This window comes from Rhamphochromis sp. 'chilingali' (assembly GCF_963969265.1).
Source record: "Rhamphochromis sp. 'chilingali' genome assembly, chromosome: 9".
NCBI classification, from domain to species: Eukaryota; Metazoa; Chordata; class Actinopteri; order Cichliformes; family Cichlidae; genus Rhamphochromis; species Rhamphochromis sp. 'chilingali'.
This window is the reverse complement of record NC_137936.1, coordinates 13426664-13451707: the sequence shown is the minus strand read 5'-3', so window position 1 is coordinate 13451707 and position 25044 is coordinate 13426664. Positions and strand designations below refer to the sequence as shown.

At 41.8% G+C, this 25044-nt stretch overlaps 1 protein-coding gene across 4 annotated transcripts; it reads right to left on the bottom strand.

Moving 5' to 3' along the window:
- Positions 1-510: 510 nt before the first annotated feature.
- LOC308402301 (uncharacterized protein) lies at positions 511-24393 on the bottom strand. 4 transcript variants are annotated; one of them, XM_080891029.1, is made up of 12 exons: positions 24182-24391; positions 21429-22158; positions 20925-20945; positions 20386-20882; positions 16662-18819; positions 7159-7277; positions 6684-6774; positions 5494-5638; positions 5269-5396; positions 4929-5128; positions 4732-4817; positions 511-1126 (listed from the first exon to the last, which is right to left on the bottom strand). In XM_080891029.1, the coding sequence occupies exons 2-11, from the start codon at positions 22146-22148 to the stop codon at positions 4742-4744; spliced, it is 4155 nt and encodes a 1384-aa protein (XP_080747155.1). In that variant the 5' UTR covers positions 22149-22158; positions 24182-24391; the 3' UTR covers positions 511-1126; positions 4732-4741. The 4 variants fall into 4 exon arrangements, with proteins under 4 accessions (XP_080747155.1, XP_080747153.1, XP_080747154.1 ...); XM_080891027.1 differs by having other exon boundaries at positions 16662-16829; positions 16863-18819; positions 20386-22158; positions 24182-24393; XM_080891028.1 differs by having other exon boundaries at positions 20386-20945.
- Positions 24394-25044: the final 651 nt, after the last annotated feature.

The window sequence follows — 25044 nt, the reverse complement described above, 5'->3', positions numbered from 1 at the left end:
ACTCAACTTCATTTCATAGAAAACATTTTAATAAAATTCCCCCAATTTCCCACTAACATACAGTAAGTTGATCAATAATGAATTCCATTTTGATGACATTCATTCTTAAACATTAAAAAGGCACATAAAACCTCCAGCACATTATTGCATTTTTCTCCTTTAAACATTTTTTTTCTGACTCTGTTATTGCACCCCAGAAATATCCTCTCAGCCCACTGTTGACGCTCTAACCAGCTAGTGGGTGGGTTAAACAAATCAGGCAGTACTTAATTAAGCCTTGTGAGATCTTGTTTTAAAAAGTAGATAGACACTAATGATGTAACAAAATGAAGAAGGCACAAAAAAATCCCGGGATTCTGTCACTACAGTTTTTACTCTACTGCTGTTTGGACGGTAATTTGCTAGAACTTTTCTTAAAGTGCTTCAAGCCTTACTTGAGATGCTTTGTGATCGGTTAAACAATATAAAAGGCATTTTTGTACAATTAAAACTAAATACACACAAGGTGCATTATTTATATTTCGTAATTCTGTACACATGTGTTTCCTCATCCGTGTATTTCTGTGTTTATGAGGATAAAAAAAAAAAAATTCTAAATCACAGTGAGGGAACTTCTGCATTGTGAGGATCCAGAGCCTCAAAGGTCTCTTCGAGGGTTCACACTTGATGATAATGATGCGGTTAAAATTGGATTTAGAACATGACAAGAGTTGGGTTGGGAGAGCGGGTAGGCAATGTGATCAACGAGTGTCCTCACAACTATAAAAAGGCCTGCGTGTGTGTGAATGTAGATATCCTGCTAAAGGCCTAGTGTCATCAGTCCCTGTCAGTACATGACAGTCTTACAAATTTACACAATCCAGGCAGACAGTCCATGACTTTGCTCCAAATGACACTGGGGTATTTGCTCTCCACTGAGCTTCTTAAACAACATTTCATATAACATGTACTTGGCATTAAAACATCACAGGCACGTAGACTTGGCATTATATTCAATTTCAAAGGCGCGTTCAGCAAAAGTGAACATCCCAGTGAAGGTACAAAATAAGGCACTCTGGGCACACGATGGAGCGGTCATGTCTGCCGGCAGCAGCAGCTGAGCTCAATGGCAATGGCACGGTGTTTCCTAAAGGGTGGACAAGATGCAGTAAGGTCAAATGGAAGCATTGAATATATAAAACTCATAATGTGGTAACATCAGTAACACAATGTGTGTTTGGTGTGTTCATAAGCCCTTTATACTTCCATAATTCTCCCTAAGCTAGTCAAAACCTGTGAGAGTTAGGGTTAATTTTACAGGCAGGTTAAAAGCACATCAAGCAGAATAAAGTACATTTAGGTACAAAATGTTTTCCCCCAGTGTCTGGTTCTCATTGTGATAGAAGAAAAAAAAAAAAAGCAAAGATAATGGCCTGTTTCCTGTTGGGGTTTTTTTTTGTCTTCGCTGTCGGTTTTGTCATAGCCTGCCTTAGAAAAAAATGCAAAGTAAGCCAAATGTTAAAAAGGTCAAAATGTTCATGCTTATCTACAGCCAATCCTGTTAAGCCCTATAATTATACGCAATGCACCAGTCATAAAAGGGTTAGAAGTAGCAGAAAAACAGCTGATGAATCTACAAGTCATTCAAAGAAACCTTTTGCACAAAAGACTATTAGATCACTTTTTGGATAAGAAAAAGTAATTAAAAAACCCTTTTACCCCCTACTGACAACTACACTGAAGGAAATAATTATTTGAGCCCCTGCTTAATTACTAACTTTACTCACAAAGAAATCAACAGTCTCTACTTTTTGTGATAGTTTCATTTTAATGGAGAGAGACAGAATATCAACCAAAAATCTAGAAAAACGCATATTACATAAAAGTTATACACTTCTTTGTGTCTGTCCATCCATTCTCTTCTGCTTATCCTTATAAGGACCGGGAGGGGTGTAGTTGGATCCCCAACTACAATAGTGCAGGAGACAAGGTACACAATGGACAGTTTGCTAATCTGACACAGGGATAACACAGAAAAAGACCTAACTTCACTAACTGCATGTCTTAGGGCTGCGGGAGGAAGATGGAGTAACCGGAGAGAACCCACGCAAACATGCAGTCCCATATGTATGTCACTGAATGAAATAAGTATTTGATCACCAAGAAAAACAGGACTTAGTCCTTCTACTTAGTAGAGAAACCCTTTAGCAAGCACAGTGGTAAGATACTCGTAATGGACTGCAATCCTGTAGCGGCTGTGGGGGTCCACCTGGTCAAGAAGGCACATGTTCAGGCCTGTCGTAGGTTTAGTATTTAGTATTTATTTATTTATTGTCATTGTCAAGAACAATGAAATTGCGTTTGGGGCTTCCATACAACCCAAAAAAAAGAAGAAAATAATAAATACCCCTTAAAACCCAAGTGTACATATTTAACCCAGTGTGACTCCAATGCAATAAGACAATCCTTAGCAATAATGTTCGTAGAAATTCAGACAAAGACCTGAGAAACATGACAAAATACAACAATGCAACCCATTCAATATTATTGTACTGTGAGATATGATATCAGATATGATAGTTATCTATTTAAGAAAGGGGGGGGGGGGGGGGCAGGAGGGGGAAGAGAATAAAGATATGATGCACCAATGCAGACCAGTTCATTGCTATTAAGAAGTTGGATATGGTTATTGTCCGTGAGAGGGGGGCAGAGAGTTCAGGAGCCTCACAGCCTGTGGATACAGGCTGTTGGCCAGTCTGGATGTTCTGGCCTGTATAGACCCGTACCTTCTCCCTGAGGGCAGCAGATGGAAAAGGTGGCGCGCAGGGTGATGTTGGTCCCGCAGGATACTGTGCACCCTCCTCAGACAGCGAGTGGGGAAGATATTACTGATCTCTGGCAGACTTGTTCCAATAATTCTGCCAGCTTCTTTCACCACCTGCTGGAGTGCTTGCTGATCGGCCTTGGTGCAGCTGGGGAACCACACTAGAAATCCATACGTCAGAACGCTGCTGATGGCACAGTTGTAGAAGTTCAACATCAGAGATCTGGGAATGTGTGCGCTCCGCAGTCTCCTCAGGTAGTAGAGGCGCTGTTGGGCCTTCCGTACAACTGAGGTGATATGGTTGCCCCAGGACAGGTCCTCGGTCACAGTTACCCCCAAGAATTTAAAACTGCTCACCCTCTCCACCGCCTCACTGCCAATGAAGAGAGGCAGATGGTTGTTATGGCCCCTCTTCCGGAAATCTACAATGATCTCCTTGGTCTTTTTGGTGTTTAAGACCAAGTTATTGTCGTGGCACCATGACTCTAGTTGTTGCACCTCTGTCCTATAGTTTGTCTCATCATTGTTGGATATAAGTCCAAGCACTGTAGTGTCATCTGCAAACTTAACAATGAGATTGGACGCGCAGGAGGAAATACAGTCATGGGTGAAGAGAGTGTATAGCAGAGGGCTCAGAACACACCCCTGAGGGGCACCGGTGTTGACCACAAGGGTGGAAGAGGTGTTCTTACCCACTCTGACACTCTGTCTACGGTTAGTGAGGAAGTCCACAATCCAGTTGCACAGAGAGGAGTTAAGTCCCAGTTGGTGGAGTTTGGGACGGAGTTTGTATGGCCGGATGGTATTAAAAGCCGAGCTGTAGTCTACAAAGAGGAGCCGTGCATAGGTGTTCCTGTGTTCCAAGTGCTTCAGTAATGTGTGCAGCTGAGGCGTGTGTTCCGGTGCAAAAGTGTAGGAGCTCCGGGCCGCTGCGTCTGTGCGCGCCGCCATCTTAAATCTTTGCCAGTGAACATCTAAATGATTCAGAGAGGCTTGGGAGAAAGTGCTGTGGTCATGTGAAATTAAAATTGAGCCATTTGGCGCCAACCTGTCATGAGAAATACTGACCCAAAGAACACCATCCCCACAGTCAAGCATGGAGATGGAAACATTATGCTTTGGGGTTGTTTTTCTGCTAAGAGTACAGGACAATTTCACTGCACTGAAGGCCCAATGGACGGGGCCATGTACTGAAAAATCTTGGATGAAAACTTCCTTTCTTCAGCCAGAAAACTGAAGATGAGTTTTGGATGGGTCTTTAAGCATGACAATGACCCAAAACATACCGCCGAGGCAACAAAGGAGTGACTAAAAAAGAAGCACATTAAGGTCATTTTGTGGTTTAGCCAATCTCCAGACGCCAGTGCGACAGTAAATCTGTGGAGGAAGCTGAAGCTTCCAGTTGCCAAGCAACAGCCTAGACAGCCAACTGAGCATGTCTTTGCCATGTCTTTCTTTAAAGTTTCTGTAAAGGGGAGTAGGCCGAAATCCCTCCTCAGATGTGTGCAAACCTGGTGACCAACTACAAGACACATCTAACCAGTGTGCTTGCTAGCAATGGCTTCAGTCATGTTTTGCTTGGGGGATCAACTACTTTTACCAAATTTCAGCATTTCATGTTACTATTATGCAATGCAGGGTTTTTTTTCTGTATTATTGGTTGATTGGTTAATACTCTGTCTCTCTCCACTAAAATTAAACCAACATAAAAGTGTTTGTCTTTGCAAGTGATCAAACTTACAAATTCTGCATGTGATCAAATAATTATTTCCCCCACAGTCATACAGCAATGTAGGAACTTCTGTACTGTAACCTAAGCTACAGTAATACGTTTTTACATTTTTAAATAATACTCAGAATCATATTTTAGCATATAAGTAAAATACAAAAATCATGGCAAGCTTTTTTAATTATATTAAATCACTCACCTCAGTCTGGCTAAGCGTCACTGCCGTGCTGACTCATACGCTTCTTAGATTTCAGCTCTTTCAGCCAAGCAGGCGAGGAGGCACCACTGAATGTCACAGACGATATTTCGATATTTCAGTCATCTTCCCCAAAGATATCTGGATCATTTACACAACATATATATTTGTTTTGGTGAGCAGCGCTTCTTTCTGCTTACCCTTCTTCTTTGTTGCCTATGAGTGGCAGCACCCGTGTAGCTCCAGCCAGATGGGCAGGCGTGCGAGGAGAATGTGAGAGCTCCACGGAAGATGGTGCCACTTCTTCATCTTGATGTTCCTTCTCTTCGCTAGCTTTGCTTTCTACGGTTTCCTCTTTCACTGCAGTTCCTCCACCACCTGTTTTCCTTTTAAGTTGAGCCTTAAAAAAAGCAAATAAATACAAATAAGTACTTAATTTAATAAAAGAAAGACCCATTTGCATCATATTACATATATTATTAATAAAAAAAACACATTTAAAATAAATTGAAGTTGTTCTTGAATGCTTTGAGAACTTACAAGCAAGCCTGCAGGACTCATACCAGGAAACACTGGCACTCGCTGGGACGGGGAACAGACTACCTTGGGTTTAGGCTGTTCTTCCTCAGAATCTGACTCCCTTTCTTTTGCAACGGTCTCTTTTTCAACTGAAAAACACAGACACGAGTCAAAACAATTCGATATCGTCACCTGTCTTTATACCACTGACGCTTTCACATAGAACATTACAGATACTCTAATAACCTGTGGAGTCCTGGGTCCCCCAATCCTGTGTTTCCGTCTGAGCTAACCCTGCGGTCAGCCTGCGTGATGGACGTGTTCGAATACGCCTCTTTCCCAGATCCGCCTTGGATCTTTGTGCACTGGTGTCAAGGAGAGGAGTGGAGCTCTGTACAGAGACACATATACAAAATCTAACAATAAAAAGCAAACGCACTGGCCACAAGTGTGCATTATTTATTACTAGAAAATAATTAGAAATATAAAAAGTAACTGAAATTAAATTCCTTAAGGTAACAATAAATAATAAATTATATAATATTCTGGAAGTCACATATTGAACACATTAGAAAAAAAGATTTTAAATCAGTTATGACACTGTATAAAGTCAAAGATTTCATAAACCACACTCTGTGCTTGCAAACTTCCCTTTATGACATAATGTGTAGAAGTATGGGGAAACACATCCAAAAGAAATATACAGCCAATATAAATATTACATAAAAGAGCAATAAGAATAATTAATAACACTGGCTTCAATCAGCTGTCACTCTTCGTCACTCAAAAAAAACAAAAAAAACAATTTAGTGACCTGGTTGAGTCGAAATTGTGTACAAAGCAAGACGACAGGAGTTTCGCCCAGAATTTGTTTCAAGCCAGACAAAAACGTCACGCACAGAGAGAAAATTATATGTTTAATAAGCTGGGAGAAGAGAGAGAGAAGAGAAAACACTGTGGGAAGACTGCACAGAGCCAATGACTCACTGCACAAGTTCACACAACTGTATTGAAAAAATCACGTGAATATGAGGATGAATTGGCTCCGTAAATAAGTTTTCTGTTTTGCTGAGTTCTGACTCTTGTCTTCTGGATGCCACTGTTTTCCATTATCAATGTTACGTGTACATATCTATAACTATGTGAATGTAGGCAGCGTGTATAAAGTTTAGTTGGTTTTGTTTTTGTCTTGATAACTCTCTTCAGGAGTTGATAAAATTATTTCCACAATGACGAGTTAGTGTTTATCTGTTACAAACGTCATTGATATCTTTGTTTTGTGCTTCTATCTATCTTGCCATCTATCCATGCTTCACACTACAGAAAGGCACAAGCACAAACAGATATTTTCTAAAGTAAGTTTGAAAAGTAACAACTGAATTCCATGTCACCTTTTTTGGTTGATGGCACAGGGGAAGATTTAAAAACTCACTAACCTCGGGAAAAGGGGCAAACTCTGGCTCTTTCAGATCATCGGCGGTGTCTTCAGATGAGACTTCAGGTACTTCGTCAGGGACTGGCTGTGGACTGAAGAGAACAAAAGTGTAAACAACGCTGAAGAAGAATGTTCATAGGGCATTGCCAAAATGCTTTTGGCTCATTTCAATTTGTTTTTTTGTTTTTAATTTCACCACTCCATTAAGCATATGTGCCTAACTTTGTTGACCACAAGGGGGCACAGGGAGCTCAACTTTCAAATGCCTGACAGCACATTTTAATGTGCATCTGCATTCGGTTAAGCTGTCACAAGATTTCTGTTCCTAAACACTTTCCCAAAGTCTAAATTATGACATTTGGCCAAACAAATAAAAAAATAGAAACGTTTTAAAGGCTTGAGGATTAACACTGTCATACAAGTACAACGAAAACTCAAACTACTTATTTTTTTAAATAATGCAAATGATTTCCTACCTGTTTCTTTCAGGTGTTTGTTCCCAGACTGGATCCTGCTGGTCATGAATAAGGCCAAAGTCTATCAAAGCATCGGTGTCCTTGTCTTCATTTTTTGTGGAGAAACTGTTGGTCTGATCCTGCGAGATGGACAGAAAATTTCAGGCAAATTCAAAAGGAAAACACATGCAGAAACCAGAGAAATCGTCAATTCTATTTTATTCATATAACCCAAAATCAAAACAACAAGTATATAAAGTAAAGAACCTATAGTAAGACAGAGAAACATGGGTAATTTAGAATCACCAATTAACCTAACCCCACCAACTGCATGTCTTTGGACTGTGGAAGGAGTAAACCCGCACAAACACGGGAAACGCATGCAGCTTCCACACAGAAAGGCCAGATGGTGGATTCGAACCCAGGACCTTCTTCTATGAGTCAACAGTACTAACTGGCAGATCACCATCATGCTTCCCTGCTAAATGACATATTTGGCTGAATACCTTAACTTAAATTCTAAGCTATTGCTCTGTTCATGGATTGAAAATCCTTTTTTTCAACGACCCAAATGATCCTCTACGTCATATAAATTTATGAACAAGAACTTTAAATTGTAGAGTTAAAACAAGGAGAAACTAAACTGTGTGCTGAGCCAAAACTCACCAGCTACACAGAGAGAAAGGACCAGCCAAGCATGCGTCTTTTAATGAGCCGGTCACAGAGGCTGGGCTGTCCTCAATGAACACCGGGGGCATGAACATGCGCACACAGACACACACGCACTGGCGTACACACCTTTATGCCTCAACAGAGACAAACTAAGCACACTCATGATGTCACGCCCACATGCTATACTACACACGCACACACAAGCATACACGGACGCACGCAAACATGTTCCAAACAAAAGCAACCACTTCCTCGTAAAACATTCCTGTATGCTCGCTTCATATTTTGTTGAGGGGCGCATCCCAGTGCTGAATGGCCAGACACTGTCACCTGGATACAACACAACAGTTGAGTAAACATCTCATCTCTTTTGTGAGGCCATTTATTACTCAGGACGCTCAGGGCAGCTTCATTTGCACAATGCCTGTTATCTGGCAGCATCACAGCACAAATGAATAGGCTTCTAGTGATTTTCCTATAACTACACTCCATGTTCAGATACAGAGAAAAAACAAAGTGCTTTTTTACACAAGCCTTTCCTCTGCGATGCGATTTATCCCGTGTCTGTGCCACCTTTATCACGGAGCTGCAGCTGTCACTCACAAAGTTCTAATGTTGACTAATGCTTCCCAGCTGAGTTCAATAAGAAAACAAAAGAATTTTTCAAATATGCAGTTATTCCTGTTTGGGTGAATCTTAAGTATGCAAAGGTTAGAAAAACATTTGTGCAAGAGATAAAAGAAACAGTGAGGCATTGTATCGTGTGATTTGGAGACAAAAAAGAAAAGTTACTTTAGGATGACCCCTCGTCACAAGTGGGCACCACAGCGGGTAGCTCTGCACATTTGATTTGACCGCAACCCCAAAGGGGATTCTTATCTCTGTCTGGAACGGAACCAGCAAAATTTAGCTTGTCAACCAAATGCGTAAACCGCCACACTATGGAGCCAGTTTCCTCCGTTTTAAAAATTCAAAACGAACGGCCTCGTCTTCCTACTTTGGCCATAGCTAAAGGAGTGCTCAATAAATTAGATATTAGAAACATGTTTAGAAGTTGAGCAAAGATATTGCAACTATTGCAGAGAAATGAGAGATACGTTTGTGAACTGGAAAAGTATCCAGTACTCCCGTACTCTCCTTTTATCTCTGCTTTGGTCTCCACCAACTCCCAAGGGAAATTTCTGGGATGTTCCCCACGCCATAAATTTATAGTCCAGTATTTGCCATGTCCTACGTTCAGGGTTCTTTGTTCTTTGTTTTATGCTCCCCAGTTCAATATTCTGTATACCGTGCAATGAGAAAGTCATTCCCCTCAAACATAATAACAGATTGTGCCACCCTTGGCAGAAAGAACTGCAATCAAGCATTTATAATAAGTGGCAATAAATCTTTCACATCACTGTGGAGGAATTTTACCCCACTCTTCTCTGCAGAATTATTTTAATTCAGCCACAAGGGAGGGTTTTCAAGCTTGAACAGCCTCTTTGAGGTTGTTTTTAAGGCCAAAGCATCTCAATCGCATTTAAGTCTGAATTTTGACTACATAACTCCAAATACTTCACTCTGTTTTTGTTTTTTAAGCCATTCAGAAGTGCTGGTGTGATTCGGATCATCGTCCTGGTGTATAACTCAACTCGGTTTAAGCTCCAGGGTACAAACTAACACCCGAACATTCTCCTCTGGGATTTTCTGGTAGACAGCAGAGTTCATGACTCCATCATTTACAGCAAGTGAAGTAGATGTTGTTCTGGGGTTTTTTTGTGACCTCCTGGATGCGTGTTGGAGTGATTTTGGTAAGCTGCCCACCCCTGGGAAACGGTCTTTTGCATTTACTCAGTTCATCTTTGTCCAATAATTAATTTGTTTGATAATATGAAACAATTAAGCATTTTACACAAATGTGTAAAAAATGAAGGAGTCAGAAAAGTCGCAAATTTTTTCATGGCACTGTAACTTAACTTGGGTATGCTTGGGTCAGTCTTATTCCTTACCTATGTCATATCAACCCTCTGAGGTGCACTTTATCAACAGCAATCACTCCAACCCTAACCTTAAGTCTAACTTAGACAATCATCAATTAAAGGAATATTCTTTTTTTTTTTTTTTTAAACCCAAGAAATCTCTTTTATCCTTCTACAAAACGCAGGGTTAGATTAAGATTTAGCACTTATAGTGATTTACATCTCTGAGGGTTAAATAAATCCAGAATTCATTTTTCGGATTCTTGTTATATGCTATAGAAATCTGGTGAATAAGGAACCCTGGGCCTGTAGAATCTAGGGCACAAGGGCACTTTTGCACTGTAAGAACCAGGGATGAAATTTAATTTCCACCAAGTCCTGTTGTTGATTGGTCAGGCAAGCTAGTGTTTTTCTCAGCATTTACTAACTTTGTAAAGGTGTGTTTCTACAATAAATATCCGGCCTAACATAAATTTGCATTGTTAGATGCAAAAGCGATGCAGTGACATCGATCCTCCCTTTCCTAACATTAAGAGGATTTTTTTTATGAGCTAAATCTTTCACTGGATCCACTGCTAATATATTAAAAACATGAGGGTGCAGCTTAATTCATCTAGCAACATTTGAAGATTTAGGACAAGAACTTCTAAGTAGCACGCACACCTACTATAAAGGATAAAAGCACTACCTCTGTGTTTGCCAGTATAAAATGTGCTGCTGAGGGCGCAGGATGTGCTGCACAAGTTAGGACAGAGTCTGCTTGATTATAGTTTACCTGCATAACATTTTTGTCATGGTCACTGGAATGTATAAGGAACCTTGTTTGCAGCTAAGTGGAGAGAATAAAAGTACAACTTAATGAGGAACAATCTGATTCACAACGACTGTGAAGGAGTGTCACCACAAGAATCAAAACGACAGATCACCAGATTAAGGGAATTAAGCCGGAGAGATAATCTTTGTTTCTCCTGTGCACCCACATGTATGATAAAGTTACAGACAAATGTACATGTTATATACTTAAATATAGTGTAAACAAAATGTTTTTTGGTTCCAAAAAATGTGCAAGGATCGCTTGCAAAATCAAATATAATCTATTATAATATAATGTAATGAGATGTAATGACATACAATGATAGAAATAGGAAGAAAAAAAGGCATTAACTAAGAACGGTTAGGCTGTGAGCCAAAGGCGGCCAGCTCAAACAAAAGGCAGATGCAGATATGGAGCTGACACCCATAAATAACAACAGTTAGATAAACCTTGTCTAAGTGTGTCACACTTTGTTATTGTCCGGCGCGTTATCTCCCACATACACCACAGACAGAGAGGGAAAGGCCGTGACTGCGCACTGATAAAAAAAAGAAAATACAAGCAGGAAACTTCATCAGATATCTCTGTCCTTCCTGAAACACACTGCCACTGTGTGCTGCACTCCCTATTTACATTTGCATGGTTATCTTTTAACCCATGTCCATGGAAATTTTGAACAGGCTAATAAGTTACAGGGAGTTTTGAAGCATTTTCTAACAAAACTCGCCCTAAAAGCTTCGGCTTTGATCATTGCACACAATGATAATGGAAATTAGACAGCAAAGCCTTTAAATATAGTTACTGTAACTGTATATTTTTACTGCTTTGTGTATGTCAGCTCTTACAGAACAGGTTTTAGTGGCTTTCCTCTGCAAAGTCTTGCGACTTCTGATGGAGAAGCGATGCAGGGATCTCCTGCTGCGACTGGCAAAGCTACGGAGCGGTGACATGGCCCTCTGAAACCTTCCTCCTTCATCTCCACTTTCCTCTTCTTCATCTTCTTTATCATCCTCTTCCTCCTCCTGCTTCTCCTGGCCCCACACGAGCTCCAGAGCCCCTTGCAAGGACCGACGTAGGCTGCCCACCCAGCCCGCCACCTGCAGCTGGGCGGCCGACAGTTTTCCTTCAAAGTACTGCATGCTTGAAAAGCTCACACAGCTGGCTGCACTGACAGCAGGGTCACCATGGGAACCGGTTCAACAGAGAAACTGAGGTTCAACTTTATTAGAGATGAAAGGATTTTGCGGGTGAGTCAGAAAGCTGGCTCTGCGATCCAGCTGTCTGTTGATATTTCAGAAGGTATGCACAGGAAAAGTTATATTTTGTAGAAAGAACTTTTCTGACATCACAGAAGACAAAACGTAGTCCATCTGTCATTTGAAATGGATGCTTCCTCTCTCTGCATATTTTTACGACTCAGCTTACCCGAACTTCCTGGAATAGTCTACAATTTGCCGTCAGTGAAGAAGTAAATAGTCCAGCCAGCCATGTGTTTGCAGTGTGACGACACTATTCCACTGTCACATTAACTATGATTGATGTGAGACAGCGGCATCCTAAAGAAAGAGCTTCCCATCATTGATTAAGCATCGATTTAAAAGACAAATCGACTGAAGCCTGCTTCAAAAACTCCTCTCTGTCGTCACTTGGGAAGCAAAAAGAGCTTCGAAGGTTTCAGTCTAAAGTTGGCAATTTACATCCTTTTATCTCTTTGACTAAAACCTCTTTGACTAAACCTACCCACGTACTTCCGAGTTCACAAAAACAGGAAGAAAAAAAAAATCACATGGGAAGCATCTGACACTCCAAACATCCAAAGGCAAGTACAGAGAGACAGATCACCCCTTTATCACCGTCAGACCTGAGTGATTTCACAGAACGTCAACACAAAGCGGAGGTCTGTGCTCGGATGTGGAAAATCCCGAGGGAAGTAGGAAAGGTGCGGCCTGGCTGGGCCAAGGTGCTTTCTGTACCTCCCTCTGCCGGTCTCATCCGTAGGTAAATGCAGGCAATGAATGAGCCAGGTTTTTGTGAGAGGAAAAGGCAAATGAAGCAGCAGAAAACACACAGACAGTAGACGTGAACTTTCTTGTCTCTGGATTAGACCGTCCTCTTTGTGTGCCAGAGAGTGTGTTTGTGTGTGAGGGAGGGGGGATGACAGGCTCTCTCTCAAAACAGGGTGGAGAGATTGAGAGACAGAGACAGAAAATGAGAGCAGACATGGGGCACCATGTATGGTCATTCTCACATCCTGCTCTGCTGGAGAGACCCAAAAGAGGGCATGCTGACCACACAGCACCTAGGCTCTTCTTACCATCACATCCTGCCATCATCTGCTCATCTTTCTTTCAATCAGAAGCCTGACTGAGGGTGCACGATCAGCTGCACACCTTGTGTTTGCCTAGTAAACATTTTCTCCAGTATGCTTTGTCTAAAAATGAAAAGCTTTTTGTCAGTTTTCAGGTTGGCATTATTGCATCAAAAGGGAAAGAAAAGAAGAAAACAAACGATTACACTTATGAAAACATATAGTTTAGTGTTACAGAAGTCGTTTACTTTTAGCTGATTTTCAGGTGCCTTATATGAGATAAAGTTCACCATTTCTGCAGCACACAGTGAGGAAGTGCAAAGTCAAAGAGCAGCAGCGCCACTCAGTGGTGCAAATAAGAATGTACTCACACAGACAGACAAGCAAAGCCCCTTTACAGCACTCAAGTGGTTGCATACATTGCCCTGTATGTCATAGGTTATGTATGGTAAGGTTTGCTTGCTACAGCACTGACAGAGCAAACACACACTCACAGTCCAGGGTTGGTTCACTGTTTTCATTAAGTCTGCAAAAATGTTGCATGTTCAAACAGGCGGTGAGCCCATCTGTCTTAAATGTCATATCTCTGGCAGCCCTGCTCTCATTAAGTGCAGCTCTGCTCTGTTCACCTGGAATTTGTTGGGTTTGCTGCCTTTATTTTTTTTAAATGCTGTGTCAAAATTGAACATCTGTTCACTTTGCTATCTACTTGACCTGTCACCTCCAATCTCAATTATAAAAGAAGAAGTTTGGACACTGTCTAAGAAGTTAGTAGGAAAAGAAAAACTTAGATTCAAACAAAAAGCAACACAAAGACAAAACATAAAAGGTTGATGCAGGTAAAATGTATGCAATAATATAAATGATTAAAAAAAGACCATCTAAGACAAAACTGTGAGGTGCAAAGAATAGCAGCCGTTCACTACTATTAAGGCAACAGTTCAGCTATGTGAGAATAATATTTCACAATATAAAATTGCATAACAATAAGTTTCTCTCATGAGTCATTAGAGAAAAACACAACATGGATTCAGGAGCAGCTCTGAAAACAACAATGTCAAACCAAAGTCTCCGATTTGCATAAAAATTTCATGGTACAACGTTTGAATATGTAATAATTGCTATAAATACGTATTGAAATATATTTTCAATATGTATTTTTTTTGCCCAGTGAAATTTGCAGCAATGTTTAAATTCTAATATCTAAAAAGATAAAAGCCTGAAAATGTATCTTACCATGAAAATGAATTACAATGTGTAATTTGGGCCAGATACATCAAAAATGTGAGTATTAGGTAGTTAAAATATGGAAAATATGTAAAGCCCTATATTTGAGCACACACACTAATAAAGCTCACATTGCAAAAGACAAGTAGTCCTAATGTCTGAATGGTTTATAGTTACTTATCATAATACTGTAAAATAAAACATATAAAACTCTTTTTAACATGAAAAAAAACAAAGAAAGTGCTACTTTCACTCAACTTTCATCCTGACTTGAGCAAATATTATAATTTGTACAACAAAAACAAAATTATACAAAAAAAATGATTTTAATGTACCGGTATATGTGCATATTTTTCACCTCTGAGACCTTCTCTACCCATTTCAAGACCTGCTGCTCTGAAGCAGGCTAATCATTCAGGTTATTCCAGGTATTAAAACGCAACAATGTAGCATATTCATACATATTAGTTACAATTCTTGCGGCCTTCATTCACACAGTTAGCATACAGATTGCCTCTTTATATTTTAAGTACCCAATTATCTTTTTTTCAAATGTATCCATTCCAAATTACAGATCCTGATTCATTTTGATACTGAGAAAATCTTTCATCTTTAATAGTTTTTCAAATATTCATGTTCAAACACTGCCTCAGATTTCAAAAAACGTGCCTGAAAGTGGGTCGACTAACCTTTTTTTCCAAAAGATATATCCTGAAAAGTAGTTGATATATGAAACTAAACTTTCACAGCACTCATTACACATGTTCAAACTTTGGACAATAAATCTTTTATGTAAATCAGAGATGACTGAGCAAATTTGAGATGGAATGACCCAACAGTCAGTGAACATAGATTGCAGCTGCGTTCACAAGCTCGCTTATTATGAACTAACGAGCAGTGGAACAGTTTGTGGTCTGACCAATCGAAATGTGATATTTTATCAGGAGACAGTCTGTGCACCTGTGACGCATTAGTGCATCATATACCTTATTTCAGCAAGACAAACTCACACGTGTTGTGAAACAGGACACATAGACATGTGAAATCAAACACATCGAAGCATTTTTGGAACAACTAAACTTGGCGAACTAAAACTTCAAACTGCAAACTGTAAAGTGATCATGTTTATTTGCAGACGTCAGTCTTGCACTGCAGCTGTTCATTGTCTCTGAATGTCAACTCAATACTCAATCACTTTTAATCACTTTTACACTGAGGGTTAGATAAGTGCAATACCAAATCTATTGATAATGACTCAGCATTATGACTGAAGAAGATATGACTGTCATTTCTTTGCCTCTTCTCTTTAATGGATAGCACAGTAGTGCAGAGTGGACAGGAAAGTGGAGGCAGAAACAAAACTTTCTTTCCAGCTTTTGTGTTAAACTATGCAACTGATGCCATTATTTTTGCTACATACACAACTTCAATGTTAATTGCCTCACAAAATTCTCAGTAAAAGAGAATATAAATGCTTTTGTTTGCAAAACGCTGAACTACACCTTTAGGCAGCACTTCATATTACATAATCGTGTAAACTAACATCTTCACTACCAACCGAATTTGCTTGCAATGTGGTAATATGACAAGACGTGTGAAATAGAAACACATGACCCATTATCTGACGGGTTATAGCCCTATGGCCCACATCATCACACAGCACACTCTTAAGTAACACACACCTGCCTTACACTCTCCACACATTCATACCAAACCTTCTTCCTCGTAACATGCGTCTTTAAAATGTTTGCGATGCTTCTACTTAAAAATGTTTCTTGCAAACTGAAAGCAGAAGACACAGAAGATAGACAGCTTCTGGAAACACACACAGGAAGTGTAACCCATCTTTCTGCCGTCAAAACTTCGCACTGTCATCGCACTTCTATTCTGATCTCGCGCTTACCACAATGAATGGCAGTAATTTTAAGAGCAGAAACATTGAAACGTGCACATTAGCAGTTTACCTCGCCCTAGCCTTCTTTGATGTTTCTCGCTGTAATAAAACAAGTAATCACTTCGGGGGGGGGGGGGGGGGGGGTACTATTGAGATATGTTTATGTTTATGTTGCCTTCAGAAAACAGTACAGTAATTTCCCTGAGAATTAACAGTATCATTTCCTGGACCCAGCCTTACTTTATAAGGCAGTTATATAAGGATAGTTAAAATGAAGGAGTCTCCCCAGCTGTGTTAACATGAGTAATACAAGTACACGCACACACACTAACACAGTCATGAGTTCTTAAGCTGTGACTTAACCACACTGAAGCAAGTACGACAAGATATTTCTCTCCTTGTCTTACAGGAATGGCAAAATGCTGGTGCAGGTGAGGTGTGTATGGCTGCCTGGCTGATGTGATTCATTGACAAAATAACCACATTTACTAGTGGTGCACACCCCTGCTTCTGTTCCTAACCTCACCCTTTCTGCATAAGTGAACAGTTGGAGCTTTCATATAACCATAGTGATGTCCACAAAACAAAAATCTAATCAAGCGTGACAGAAATACAAATATAGCTAGAACCTAACCAAATAGGGCTCACCTCTTGGTTGTCTTCTTCCATCTCGTCCTCATCCTCGGTTTCTGTCTCCTTCTCCTCTTCCTCCTCCTCCACATCTAGAGAGATGAGCTGCTCCTCTTTCTTTACATCTACAGAGATGAGCTTCTCCTCTTTCTTCATGTCTAGAGAGATGAGCTGCTCCTCTTTCTTTACATCTACAGAGATGAGCTGCTCCTCTTTCTTCACGTCTAGAGAGATGAGCTGCTCCTCTTCTGGCTCATCTTTTATCTCCTCCACCCATTCTCTCTCCTGCAAAGGAGGTGTATTCGGACACTGCTCTGGTTTTTCCATTTTGTCTTCCTTGGCTCTCTCAGTTTTGACGTCCACAGGCACCAGTCCCTTCACTTCCTCTATATCCAGAAAGTCATCCCAACTACGGAAAACTGGACTGCTTTCTGTTTTACGCCGTGAGATCACTTTTATCGGTTTGACTGAAAAATCATCAAATTCTATGTTGATCGGATTCTGTTTGACCGAGAAGTCATCATAAACCACATCCATCAGATTCTCTGTGGGCCCAGAGGTGTTTGGTGAGGGGGAATGTGGTGATTTTGACTCCTGAGGCCAATCTTCAGATTCAAAATAGTTTAGATGAGGCTTTGATCTGCGCACCAAACTCTCCTCTTGCATGTTGTTCAACCCAGATTGCTTTGTTTCTCTCTCGTCCTCTAGTCTTTGCTTTTCTTTGAGTTGGTCTGCCTGCCTTCTTTCCAGTTCCTCTTGCATTTTTCTCTCCTGCTCCTGCTTCTCTAGTCTTTCTTTCTCAATCTTCCTCTTTCTTTCCTCTTCCCTTCTCTCCTCTTCTTTCTGTTTTTCTATGAGCCTCTTCCTCTCCATCTCTGCCTCTTTTTCCTGCTGGATTTTCATCTCCAACTCCAGTTTTTCTTTCTCAATCTGCCTCCTTTCCTCTTCCTTTCTCTCCTCTTCTTTCTGTTTTTCTAACAGCCTCTTCCTCTCCATCTCTGCCTCTTTCTCCTGCTGGATTTTCATTTCCAGCTCCAGTTTTTTTTCTTTCTCAATCTTCCTCTTTCTTTCCTCTTCCCTTCTCTCCTCTTCTTTCTGTTTTTCTAACAGCCTCTTCCTCTCCATCTCTGCCTCTTTCTCCTGCTGGATTTTCATTTCCAGCTCCATTTTTTCTTTCTCAATCTTCATCTTTCTTTCCTCTTCCTTTCTCTCCTCTTCTTTCTGTTTTTCTAACAGCCTCTTCCTCTCCATCTCTGCCTCTTTCTCCTGCTGGATTTTCCTCTCCTGTTCCCTTCTTTTTCTCTCTTCATCCTCCTCCTGTTTCAGCTTTAGCTCTTTATCTCTCTCTTGCGCTTCTTTTAGTCTCTGTCTTTCTCTTTCCTTCCTCAGTCTCTCCTCTTCCTTTAGCCTCTCCCTTTCCTTCTCCTCCATCTCTTGTTTAATTTGCTCCTCTTTCTGCCTTGCCCTCTCCTCTTCCTTAAGCCTGAGCTCTTCCCTCTGTCTTTCCCTTTCTTTTTCCTTCTCTTCTTCCACTCTTTTCTGCTCCTGTTCTAGCTGAAGCCTTGCTTGTTCCGTCTCCTCTGCTCGCCGCTGTTCTTCAAATTTCAGATGTTTCAGTCTTTCTTCTTCTTGCTGTTGACTCTCATCATGTTTTTTCTGAAAAATTCCTACTCTTTTATAGACAGGCACTAAATCAGGGACTTTCTTTTCAGCTGTAACTCCAGGACTCTCCTCCTCCTCCTCTTCTTCTTCTTCTTCTTCTTCTCCTCCTTCTTCTTCTTCTCCTTCTTCTTCGTCTTCAGTGTCAGAATCAGAATCCGAGCCTAGGATCAGTGGAGGCCCACCATCATCACTCTGCACGGTGCCAAAGCGAACAGAGCGACGTTTGACATTGTCCCTCTTTGGTACATCTTCACTCAAGTTAGGGGTGCGCAACTGGACGTCAACCTCTGTTGATTTGTTCGCCTCTTGTGGGCTCTCTGCAGCACTTTCCGATGATTTCTTTTCAGTTCGAACACCTTTTAGCATTTCTGTTGGGGACTTTGTTGGTTGTTCAACAGGAGAGACCTTTGACGGGGGGTCCACAGTCGGACTCTGCGGCATTTCTTCGGCAGAAAGTCTGAGATTTGAAGTTTTTGGTGTTTTCACTTCTGTTGGAGAAGTTGCGGGCTCAAAGCTGTGGAGGAGAGAGCAATCATAGCTTTTCATTGTGAACAACAGAGTTTTAATGACGTTTTGTTCTTGTTTTGTTTTGGGGGCTTTTTGTTCTCAACATTCAAGAGTCACTGAGCTGATAGCTAGGTGTCCTGTTACATATAGCAGTCATTTTGTAGGCAGATAAAAAACAGCAAACCCTGCTCTAATGTGATTGGTCTATACCACATGACTACAAACACAAACAAGAAAACTTCTGGTAGGTTGTTTCTAGAGATTAACATGAAAGTAACAGACAACAACTAGACCTAGACCTACAACAGAAGATTGACACCACCCTGTGTGTACGTCTGTCTGTACATTAAATACAAAGCAAATGTTTAGCTTAGTGTAGCGCTGGGGGAAACGGCCTATTTGCACCCTGGAAGTTCGCGAAATAACACCTTGCGCGTCGCTTTTAACCAACACAAAAAGTCAACTTTAATGTTAACAAAGTTTTACAGAGAGCAGTGGATCTAATGCTTATTCAGACCAGTGACTTCCACGAGTCTTCATTGGTTTGCTGGCAGCCTCATAGGAATCCAGGAAGCATGTGACATATTTATGACACCCAGCATAAGGGCAAAGAGAGGTATATATCTAATCCAGCTGTCAGTGAGAGCATAAATTACCTGGAAATTGTGAGCATTTACTTAAAAGGTCTGATTTCAACATGAGTAAAAAAACAAGGTTTTTACTTATCCACTCAGTGACTGGTCACTTAAATAGTCTTGATGGCATTTCCACACAGTCAGCAGTGCTTCAGAGATAATAATGCGTATTCAGTACATGGAGTAGTAGTTCCACTGAAAACTTCTGACAGTGAAAACTCTCAAAAATATAGTCAAGATGCAGATTTTCTGAAAGATTCATTTCCCTAAATGTTATTTAGGAAACTGTAAGCAAACACAACTAAAATCCCATTAACATCCACTATAGGGAATGGCTAAATACCTGAAGCTATGTGCAGACAGCTGGATGTCTAATCTCAAACCTCACACACTTCGGTAGCTTAGTTTGCTTTCTTATCTAACCTTGGTTATTTAAGGACATAAATCTGGCTGCAACATCGATACTGCAGCAGCATTTTTCATTTACCACGCCCGGATTACTTTCCAAACACACTGAACACGGAGGAGCATCAAGAGAGCAACACTCAAACTTTCCTTCCTCAACAGTTCTAGACTTGCACTCTTGCTACAGCTGCTCACAGAAACCAGAAACTGGGGCCGTGCTTTCTGTCTAAATAAGAAATGCCTGTATGTCCTCGTAAATCCAAACCACTAACATAAAGAAAATCTAAATCAAGAGAAACCACATACAATCACACACCCACATAAAAAGTTTTTTATCCAACATTTGCTCACCCAAATCAACAAATGAATCACATTTAAGGTTAAGGCTTCCTAGACACAAAGTCATAAATCATCTACATCTGACCAACGAAGATAGGCTTTGGGATTTGAACCTGTGCTTGCAAATGAATGCTCACTTCCTTTTCTTTGTGTCTAATCTTGTCACTGCACACAAACTGCAGAGCCTTACTCACCTTCTGGAGCGTGCTCGGGATGTAGCCGGAGGCTTCTTCTCCATCTTTGGACCCTCAGAAGTTGTTTCTGCAGCCCAATTTTTGATGCGCTCCTTCACCCCTCCTATACCGGTTAAGATTTCCGGTTCATCCCTCTTCGGCATGGCCTCCGGCCTCGACGCAGAGTCAAACAGTTGACTGATTCTGTTTTTAATGCTGTTTCCCCCGGTGTAGTCCTCTTTCACTCCACCGTCATCGCTCTCTCTGTTTGAAGGCTCTGGAGATGCCTGCTTCGGCTCCGGCGATGCCTGCTTCGGCTCCGGCGATGCCTGTTTCTGCTCCGGCGATGCCTGCTTCGGCTCCGGAGATGCCTGCTTCGGCTCCGGAGATGCCTGCTTCGGCTCCGGAGATGCCTGCTTCTGCTCCGCCGATGCCTGCTTCGGCTCCGGCGATGCCTGCTTCTGCTCCGGAGATGCCTGTTTCTGCTCCGGCGATGCCTGCTTCGGCTCCGGAGATGCCTGTTTCTGCTCCGGCGATGCCTGCTTCTGCTCCGGAGATGCCTGCTTCGGCTCCGGCGATGCCTGCTTCGGCTCCGGAGATGCCTGCTTCTGCTCCGCCGATGCCTGCTTCGGCTCCGCCGATGCCTGCTTCGGCTCCGGAGATGCCTGTTTCTGCTCCGGCGATGCCTGCTTCGGCTCCGGAGATGCCTGTTTCTGCTCCGGCGATGCCTGCTTCGGCTCCGGAGATGCCTGTTTCTGCTCCGCCGATGCCTGCTTCGGCTCCGCCGATGCCTGCTTCGGCTCCGGAGATGCCTGTTTCTGCTCCGGCGATGCCTGCTTCGGCTCCGGAGATGCCTGTTTCTGCTCCGGCGATGCCTGCTTCTGCTCCGGAGATGCCTGCTTCTGCTCCGGAGATGCCTGCTTCGGCTCCGGAGATGCCTGCTTCGGCTCCGGAGATGCCTGCTTCTGCTCCGGCGATGCCTGCTTCGGCTCCGGAGATGCCTGCTTCGGCTCCAGAGATGCCTGCTTCTGCTCTGGCGATGCCTGCTTCGGCTCCGGAGATGCCTGCTTCGGCTCTGGAGATGCCTGCTTCTGCTCTGGAGCAGGAGATGCTGGCTTATTTGAATCACGTTTGGTGTTGTGTGTGGAGATAGCTATGGTAGGCTGGGGGGGCAGAGAAAGACCGCCTGACTCAAACTTCGAGGTGAGCTCCATGGACAGACGCTTCCTAGCACCACCCCAACTAAATGTTTCATCGGTTGAAGAGGCTCCATCGCTACCTGAGTGATTCCGCATTTTGACAACAGAAGCTCGAGCTTCATCTTCCTTCGCTTTTCCGTTGTTCTGCTCTGAATTAGTTGCAACATCTCCAGAAGCTTTGTCGTTTGTTTGGATGATGTCTTTCTGGACGAGCTCAGTTTTCTTTGTCTCTTCGGGCCGACTGGTTTGTGAGGCTGTTTTTCCTACACTAGAGTCACGAGTTTCCTCTTTACCTGCTTCACTAGCTTTGGTTGTTGTTGGGTCACTTTTGGGAAGCTCATTTTGAGAGCCTGGTTTGGCATTTGAGGTGACAGCCGGCTGAGATGTTTTTTGAGCACGAGGGGTCAAAGGCTCTGAGTTTTGAATTTTCGACGTAGCGGGGAGCGTCTTTGGGGCATGAATGGAGCGGATGGTGGTATTCTTCTGCAAAGAGAAGGGCTTGGGAGCGAGGCCAGGTTTGGGGGCCAGCGGTGGCTTGGGTTTCGACATGACCCTAGTCTTGGAAGCCTCGACGGAGCTCTCCATGGCCGAGTTGCTGAAACAGGACGAGTGAAGAACAGAACATGTTTATCCACAGCAAACTCCAAATTTCCATTAATGAAAACCCATTTCATACTTAGAACAGAAAAAGCCAGTCGGTTATGTTGTCACAAAGAAGACGGGAATGGTCTGGTTTGTCTAGATTTTTTAAAGTGCATTACTCTACTACAGAAGCAAAGAGAAACTAATCAATCATTCTGAACAAACATCAGCCACTATTTAAAAAAAAGTCTTCCTGCCACTCGCTTTAATATTTTTTCCCTCAGGTTTCAGTCTTTGATTTGGTCTTTTGATAACATAAAATGCACTGAACCTTTCCTTGATTGTTTCTCTTTTTCTCCAGCTAAAATTAAAATAGTTAAATGGTAAGACTCTCACACACAGTGAAGCTCTGACAGCGTGTGATGACTCATCTTGACTGAGGATGTTTAGTGATACGTAAAATGGGAAACTAAAATTAACTGATTGAGAATGAGCAAGATAAACTGCTCTGAACAGGTCCAAGTGATAACATTTACAAATGTTAAGTATTACACAACGATGAAAGTGCCAAGCATTGAGGGAACACCTGAAAGGAAAAGTAATCAAGATCAAAACAGGCAAGCAGGGAACAGGCCTGGTGAACCGTACCATACATCTATAATACAATCTACAACTCTGGCACAGTCAAAACCCGGAGCTGGCATTGATCTGAAACCACTAAAAGATAAACAAACTGCAACTGTCCTGAGCAACCTGTCACATGAGCACTTTGACCAACAGACATGGCCTCCCTCCCTCCCCACTCACAAAAAAAGGGCCAAATTTACACACCGTGTGAAAAAGATAACAGTAATACAATATGTGACCAAATCTGCTACACTAAATACCACAGGCATTGTGTGCAGCATGTCATCTGGTTTGTCCTGTAAGACTAAAACCGGTAACTCCACACCCTGCAGTTTTAACACTCTCAACACTAACTAGTACAGCTTGAGAAAGAATAGAAAATGCTCATAGAGCATTGTTATCAATCTGCAGCTGGTTTGCATAAACTGTTTAGATTCCAAACAGCAGTTTTCAGTATGTGTGCACTTAGGTATTTTTACATGGGATATGCAATTTACTTTTTTTCTTCTTTGCTATACTTCTTAAACACAACACCTCTAGGTGTGCAAGATATTGTGTAATGAAATCAGGTTGGACTACAGCTGTGTGCACCACCCAATGATTTTTTTTAATTTTGTTTTTAAGTGTCTAGTTTGTTTCTACCCCTCCTCTATTTTCCCAGCAGCTAAATTCCTAAGAAACAAACACTCTGGAGGAGAGAAGGCTTTCAGCCCTTGCTTTTGTCAGTTATTTTCGATGGTTTCTGCAGAGCTCGGTCTCCTGTAGCACTTTGCTTGCAGGCTTTTAACTTTCTTTATCTCTGTTTGCCTTTAGTGCCCCCGTTGTCGTGTCAAGGCCACACTGGCTGCCTTTAGTTTTTATGTTTAGGTCAATTTATTCTCCCCAGTGATGCTGTGAGAGCGCGCTTACTTCGACGTCAGTTTGGTCTCAAAGAGCCAATCGAAACGACTTCACCAGCTAAACCAGCGTTATATCCCTGTGTTTCATTTCGAGTTGTTAATAAGTTACTAGTAGACGCGTCAATAGTGAACTCCGAGCCGGTGTCCGGTGTTGTGCCAAAAAGTGATTGTCTGCCAAAAATCAGTTTTTGGCAGACAATCACTTTTTGGCACAACACCGGCTCTGGGTCCTCTCAAAGTGGACAAAGAAAGGCGATATAAGCGAAATGAAAGAGTGATCCGAGCTTGTGTGTTCTGGACACAGCTCTTAAGTAAGGATGCGAGGACTGATAATGAGGATGTAGGTCAGCCAAATTATTTCACAAAGCTTGGAAAACACCCATTACACTGTCACAAAGGTTGTGCACCTGTCCCTAAACTTACCCCTTCCCATTATTAAGATAACAACATAAGCACTTAGCTTTTTATAAAGTTTTCTTTCAATCTTTTTGCGTGCAAGTGTGTGTTTACCTTTCGTCTTCACGAAGTCATAAAGATGGAAGGGGGGAAGGAAGCGGGAAGAAGATATAAAAGAAAACTGTTCCTCCGTTTCCCGTGATCGTCTCGCCTGCCGAGCTGTTGTCAGACCAAGTGTGTGTGTGTGTGTGTGTGTGTACGTGTGTGTGTTTTCAGCTCATTCACACCAACAAGACGTCAGCCAACTCATACACCCAGCAGACACTCCCTCCACCCGCCTCACAGTCCGAGCCACGCTGCCTCCAGCGAAAACACCAGGAGACCGGAAGAAGCGTGTGTGCACTTCAAAATAAAAGTGCATTAACAGGAGTCGGGCCCGGAGAGGTTGTTTGGCTGAAATATATGTTTTTGTTTGAGTATGAAAGCAGAGCTGACAGTAAGAAGTGCTGGTTAAAGTCTTTCACATTTGGATCCACAAAGAAAAAATATTATCGAGTTTTGAAATTATTAAAACCACAAAAATCTTTATGTGACATAATATGCTAACATCATTTTATATTTCACTGCTTTGCAGCCTAATAGCTTATTAAATTAAATTAAATTAAATTAGTATTAGTATTAAATTAAATAGGCGACATTTTACTAGCCTGTAAAAGGAGCGTCTCGTGAGCTAAATGGGAAATTTCTTTGCTTAAAGCTTCTGTGGAATAATTTTTCGTACTCTATTTTTTCCTTTTAATACTCTGACCTAGTGTTAGCTTCCTGTGTGGCTTAAGAATTGTAACAGGTAAGATAAGTTTTAGGACTCTGAGATTTAAGGAACGGGAATAAAACAGCTAGTTTATTGCATTAGCGCAAGGTAAATTCTCAGTTTGAAAAGGTGGACCAGTATCTAGTGCTTGAACATACCTGGAAAA